General features: G+C 46.4%; 1 protein-coding gene across 2 annotated transcripts in view; it reads left to right on the top strand.

Annotated features, from left to right (window-relative positions):
* Positions 1-431: 431 nt before the first annotated feature.
* The window catches only part of heatr6 (HEAT repeat containing 6), a 134,971-nt gene continuing 129,053 nt past the window's right edge, over positions 432-6,349 (top strand). For both annotated transcript variants that reach the window (XM_033045606.1, XM_033045605.1), the window contains exon 1: positions 432-635. In XM_033045606.1, the coding sequence (XP_032901497.1) occupies positions 432-635 (204 nt within the window). The remainder of the gene's footprint in view (positions 636-6,349) is intronic.

The raw sequence follows: 6,349 nt of genomic DNA, 5'->3' as shown, positions 1-6,349 counted from the left end.
ATCATGTATTGTTTTTCTGCGGACTGGTTAGCACGCGACAAAAGCTTTTTACTGTACCTCGGTACACGTGACAATAAACTAAACTGAAACTGAACTATGCAATGCAACCCATCTTTGGCTGCACTGGGGATTTGGAGCTTTTTTGCACTAAATTGTGTTTTAAAATATTTTTTTGTTTATTATGTTATCTATGAGTACCGAGTACTGTGTTTACAAACCTGTTATGCTGCAACAGGGAAGAAGTTCATTGTTGTGTTGTTGGTACAAATGACAATTGAACCCTCTTGGCTTGACTCTTAACTGAGGGGATCGGTTACTATGGAAACGCTAGCTGGGACCCCGGCCTTTGACCCGGAAAGAGTCGTTCGGCAGCGTGCGGCCGTTGCCATGGAGATCAGGCCTGCTTGCCGGAAGCGGCGCCGAGCCGAGCCATGGCTGCCGAGCGGGGCCACGGGGAGCCGGCGGCGGCGGCGGCGGCCGTGACCACCCACCCCAGCAGCGACTTCAACCGCTTCCGCAACAAACTCTTCACCATCAGGGCCTCGGAGAGCGAGAACTTCAAAACCGAGGTGAACCTGGTCTTCGATCAGCTCATCTCGGAGAATTACCTCAGCCATTCCAGCATAAGCCGCGAGGTAAGGGCCCGGCTGACAGCGTGTGTGACAGGCAGCGGCTAAATATAAACCACCTACTCACCTCCTGCTGCAGTTATGGATGTGCTTCTTTGCCGCAGTCAAATATATGACTACTTGGGTTGGTCCGAGAAATAGGACCTAGTGTGGACATTATCCCCCAATCCCAAACTCGCGATCCTCATCCAGGAGTTTCTTACCTGCTTGAAGGTGAGACTCCTGGACACCTTTCAACATTGTGTTTAAGAAGGAACTGCAGATGCTGGAAAATCGAAGGTGGACACAAGTGCTGGAGAAACTCAGCGGGTGCAGCAGCATCTATGGAGCGAAGGAAATAGGCAACGTTTCGCTCCATAGATGCTGCTGGACCGGCTGAGTTTCTCCAGCACTTGTGTCTAACTTCACCTTTCAACATTATTGGTTAAGCCGTCTAGATCGCCCTAAGGCCACGAAAGACGTTTAAAAAAAAATAATAACACAGGTCTTAACATAAAGTCCGTGGAATCGCGAGGAAGCGATTGTTGACAGAATTGGTTTAAAAAAAACAGAATCCATCAGGGGTTTTAATTGGAAGTTGGACAGAGATTGGTCTGGTTATTCATTTATCTATTTTTGAAATCTGTATATACTGAATTTTGTTGTTTATTATGGATTTTACAAAGTACCATGTTGTGCTGCTGTAAGTAAGAATTTCTATCTGTGCACTGTGGACTGCTCAATTGTAATCATATATGGCCTTTCTGCTGACTAGTTAGCACGCAACAAAAAGCATTTTCACTGTGACAATAAGCTCAACTAAATATATCCACTAAGGTATTGGCATAGATTTGGTGGGCTCAATCTGATTTTAATTCTTGAATATAGTAAACATTATAATGGACCGTAGGAGAGGAGAATGGTGTCCGTTATTGCTGATTGTCCACTATAACAAAGTAAGGGATTATCCAGTATTAGAGTTTCATTGCACAAGTAGAAGAAACAAAGAACTGCAGATGCTGGTTAAGGGCGGCATGTTGGCGCAGAGTTGTTGCCTTACAGCGCCAGAGACCTGGGTTTGATCCTGACTACTGGTGCTGTCAGTACGGAGTTTGTACATTCTCCCCTTTGTGGGTTTTCACCGGCATCTCTGGTTTCCTCCCACACTCCAAAGACGTACAGGTTTCCATTCTAATTAGCCTGATAACATTGTAATTTGTCCCTGGTGTGTGTAGGTTAGTGTTAGTGTACGGAGATCGCTGGTTTGCGGACACGGTGGGCTAAAGGGCCTGTTTCCGCACTGTATCACTAATCTAAACTAATACACAAAAGGACACAGTGCTGGAGCAGGTCAGGTAGTATCTTTGGAGAACATCTGTATAGTTTAGGGGTAACATGAGGGGGAACTTCTTTACTCAGAGAGTGGTAGCTGTGTGGAATGAGCTTCCAGTGAAGGTGGTGGAGGCAGGTTCGTTTTTATCATTTAAAAATAAATTGGATAGTTATATGGATGGGAAAGGAATGGAGGGTTATGGTCTGAGCGCAGGTATATGGGACTAGGGGAGATTATGTGTTCGGCACGGACTAGAGGGGTCGAGATGGCCTGTTTCCGTGCTGTAATTGTTATATGGTTATATGGTTATAACATGGATGGTTTGGGTAGAGACCCATTCCTCAGACTCTCAGTCTGGAACTGGGCCTGGAATCCAGGTGAGTTGACACCCGCTGCCTGCTGGTGGATGTGGGAGATGCGAGGATGGGTGGAATTATTTGTCGTGGCCTGCAGGCAGCTGGAGTACGGGTAAGGATCGGCAGTGGCGGAGACAGGCGCAGCCTGGAAGTGGGAGAGGAGGTGGTGGCAGTAGATCTGGCCTGGAATCTGATGGAGAAGCGGTGAAGACCTGCGTCGGCAGCCTGTCCTGGTGATGAAGGTTGGTAGGTCCGGCCTGGATGCGGCCCGTGTGGCAGTGCTGGCCGGTGGTTATGTCAGCAGTCCGGCCATGTAGCGGTCAGGGAGGCGGCTTTGGCAGCCCGGCCTGGCGGTGAGGGTTGGTATGCCCGTCCGCTATAACCAAAATTTATTATAAAGAGGTTTGTAATAACGAGGGTTACTGTATAAGAGTTTACACACTACGGGCAATTTACAGACGCTGATTAACCTACAAACCTTCACATTTTTGGGATGTTGGACAAAACTGGTACACCCGGAGGAAACCCGCACGGTCACAGGGAAATCGCATAAAGTGAACACAGACAGCACCCAAGGTCAGGATTGAACCTTCTCTGGCGCTGTGAGGAAGCAGCTCTACCAACTGCACTACTGTGCCGAATATTTATAGTATAACCAATGCTACAAACAAATCCATTTTCAAATGTAGTCTGCTGCATGGTCTTTAGTAGTGGGATCCCTAGTAAATATCCTCCTCTATTATATTATACTATATTACATAGTATATCTCCTCCTCCCTTAACCTAGCAATGATTGTAAACTATTAAACATTATAAACAAGACACCCATATCTTCTCTGCATAACTGCTGGTTAACAATTTGTTGCTTTTATTTTGTTTATTTGGAAGACTTAATCTTATTGTAAAGCTACCGGGGATGTGTCAAACTTCTCAACAAATGATGGTGTTAATAAGATAGAAATGTCATAAAATTATAGTGTTGTGAGGTGTCTTGCCATGTTACAATTCCTGCTGCTTTTAAGTGATTACACTGAAGTTACCAGCAAATGCTTCAATCCATGTGTAGTATGTTAAAATGGTTTGATTTATCAGTTGGATGAAACATAGTAACTTGGGCAATGGGTGTATAAATCGTGTGAGGAATTGATATGGTGAATGCATAGAGTACTTTACCAAGAGCCAGAGGACATAGGTTTAAGACGGAAAGATTTAATAGGAAACTGAGCAGCACCTTTTTTCACTCAGAGGGTGGTGGGCATATGGAACGAGCTGCCAGATGAGGTAATTGAGGCAAGTACACTAACAGCACTTGAAAGACACTTGGAGGGATACATGGATAGGAATGTTTCAGAGGGATATGGACCAAATGCAGGCAAAGGGAACTAGCTTAGATAGGGAATTTTGGTCGGCTGAAGGGCAGTTTCCATGCTGTATGACTTTATGTGTCTAAATGATTGGAGGGTGGTTAACAACTGGGAAATAAGATCTCAACGTGAAAGGATATGGAAAGTGAATTGTACATTCTGTTCATGAATTTGGAACATGACCTTTCGATCAAATTGTCTTCTAGGCTTTGGCATTTGTTTCAGTAGCAGCAGTAAGTACAGTTAAGTTATAATTGTAACCTGGTGAAATATCTCAGTGCTGTGACGTGATGTAACGTGCTTGAGCAATTTAAAAGGAAGTTAATGCAAGTTTGTCCATTTAAGGAGATAATGAACCAATTAGTTTTTTTGATATTGGGATATGCATGATGTACAATTGCTTTATCTCATTCGTTGGGTTACTTCAAAACTGCGCAGCGGTAGAGTTGCTGCCTTACAGCGCCAGAGACCCGGGTTCTATCCTGACTATGGGTGCTGCCTCTACGGAGTTTGTACGTTCTCCCCGGGACCGAATGGGTTTTCTCCCGGTGCTCCGGTTTCCTCCCACATTCCAAAGACGTACAGGATTGTACAAAGGTTGTAAATTGTCTTCAATGTGTGTAGTATAGCATTAGTATATGCGGTTGTTGGTCTACGCGGACTCAGTGGGCCGCAGGGCCTGTTTCCGTGCCGTAAGTATGAACTAAACTAAACTAAACTAAAACTGATGCTAAGGTAAATAACGTACAATTAACGGAATAATTATCGACAAGGAGATGTAGACAGACTGGTGGAATGGGTTGATGGCAGATTAAATTTAATGCTGAGAATTGTCACGTGTTATGTGTGCGGGGAAAAATATGAACACGGATTTAAACTAGAGGACAAAAAACTGAAAGGGTTACAAGATCATTAATATCTAGGGGGCGTGTGCATAGTTGGTTTAAAGTGGCAGGCTACATTCAGAAGATGGACAAAAAAGCTGGAGAAACTCAGCGGGTGAGGCAGCATCTATGGAGCGAAGGAATAGGTGACGTTTCGGGTCGAGAACCTTCTTCAGACTGATGTCGGGGGGGAGGACGGCAAAAAGAAAGGAAGAGCCGGAGACAGTAGGCTGTGGGAGAGCTGGGAAGGGGAGGCGAAGGAAGGAGAAAGCAAGGACTACCTGAAATTGGAGAAGTCAATGTTCACCACACTGAGGTATAAACTGTCCAAGTGAAATATGAGGAGTTGTTCCTCCAATTTGCTGTGGGACTCACTCTGGCCATGGAGGAGGCCCAGGACAGAAAGGTCGGATTCGGAATGGGAGGGGGAGTTGAAGTGCTGAGCCACCGGGAAATCAGGTTGGTTATTGCGAACTGAGCGGAGGTGTTGGGCGAAGCGATCGCCAAGCCTGCGCTTGGTCTCACCGATGTAGAGGAGTTGACCCCTGGAACAGCGGATGCTTTAGATGAGGTTGTTGGATGTGCAGGTGAACCTCTGCCTCACCTGGAAAGACTGCTTGGATGGAGTCGAGGTTGGAGGTAAAGCGACAAGTGTGGCATTTCCTGCGGTTGCAAGGGAAAGTACCAGGGGGTGGTTTGGGTGAGAAGGGACGAATTGACCAGTGAGTTACCAAGGGAACGGTCTCTGCGGAAAGCAGAAAGGGGAGGAGATGGGAAGATGTGGCTAGTGGTGGGATCCCGTTGGAGGTGGCGAAAATGTCGGAGGATTATCTGTTGTATGCGACGGCTGGAAAGGTGGAAGGTGAGGACAAGGGGGACTCTGTACTTGTTACGAGTAGGGGGATGGCAAGTGAGAGCGGAGCTGCGGGATATAGAGGAGACCCTGGTGAGAGCCTCCTCTATAGTAGAACAGGGGAACCCCCATTCCCTAAAGAATGAGGACATCTCCGATGCCCTGGTTTGGAACACCTCATCCTGGGTGCAGATGCGGCGTAGACGAAGGAATTGGGAGTAGGGGATAGATTCAGAAAGTGATTTTAAAAAGCATAGGCATTCATCCCACGCTCTATAAATAGAGTACAAAAGCAAAGAGGTCATGACGAGCCCTCATAAAACATTGGCACCGGCACAACTGGATGGTTGATTATTGTGCAACTTGGAAAATAGGAGTTTGATGATGGATCAGACAGTCATCTAAAATCAAGAATCATAAGAACAGATTGGAAAAAGAGAAACTAGCGTGGACATAAGGGGAGGAATGGCCTTCCATTTTATGCAAAGAAATAACTATTTAAGGAATATAATGGAATGAATAATTTATGGAGAATTAGAGATATGTATTTCCGAATGTCAATTTCTCTAGAGAAAATTAGTTTTTGGCCTCGTGAAACTTTTATAGACCAATAGACCAAGTGGGACCCGTTGGGTCCTGTCCCCTCAATATATTATCAAGGGGGGGGGGCGGCCTGCGGCGTCACACACATGCTAACCACCCCCCCCACACGCATACACTAACCACCCCCTTGATAATATATTAATAGTATTCATTCCCTCCTTTTACCCCATCCCCGCCTTAGCCACTCACGCATAGCCCCCAACTCGTAGACGCGGCTAGAGAGGGAGAGGGAGGGGGGTAGAGAGGGCAGAGACAGAGGGCAGAGGCAGAGGGCAGGGGGCGAGGACAGAGGGCGGAGGCAGAGGCAGAGAGAGGACAGAGGCAGAGAGAGGCAGCAACCTCCCCACC

This window comes from Amblyraja radiata, chromosome 28, assembly GCF_010909765.2.
Source record: "Amblyraja radiata isolate CabotCenter1 chromosome 28, sAmbRad1.1.pri, whole genome shotgun sequence".
Lineage (NCBI taxonomy): Eukaryota > Metazoa > Chordata > Chondrichthyes > Rajiformes > Rajidae > Amblyraja > Amblyraja radiata.
This window is presented reverse-complemented; position numbering and strand designations above follow the sequence as displayed.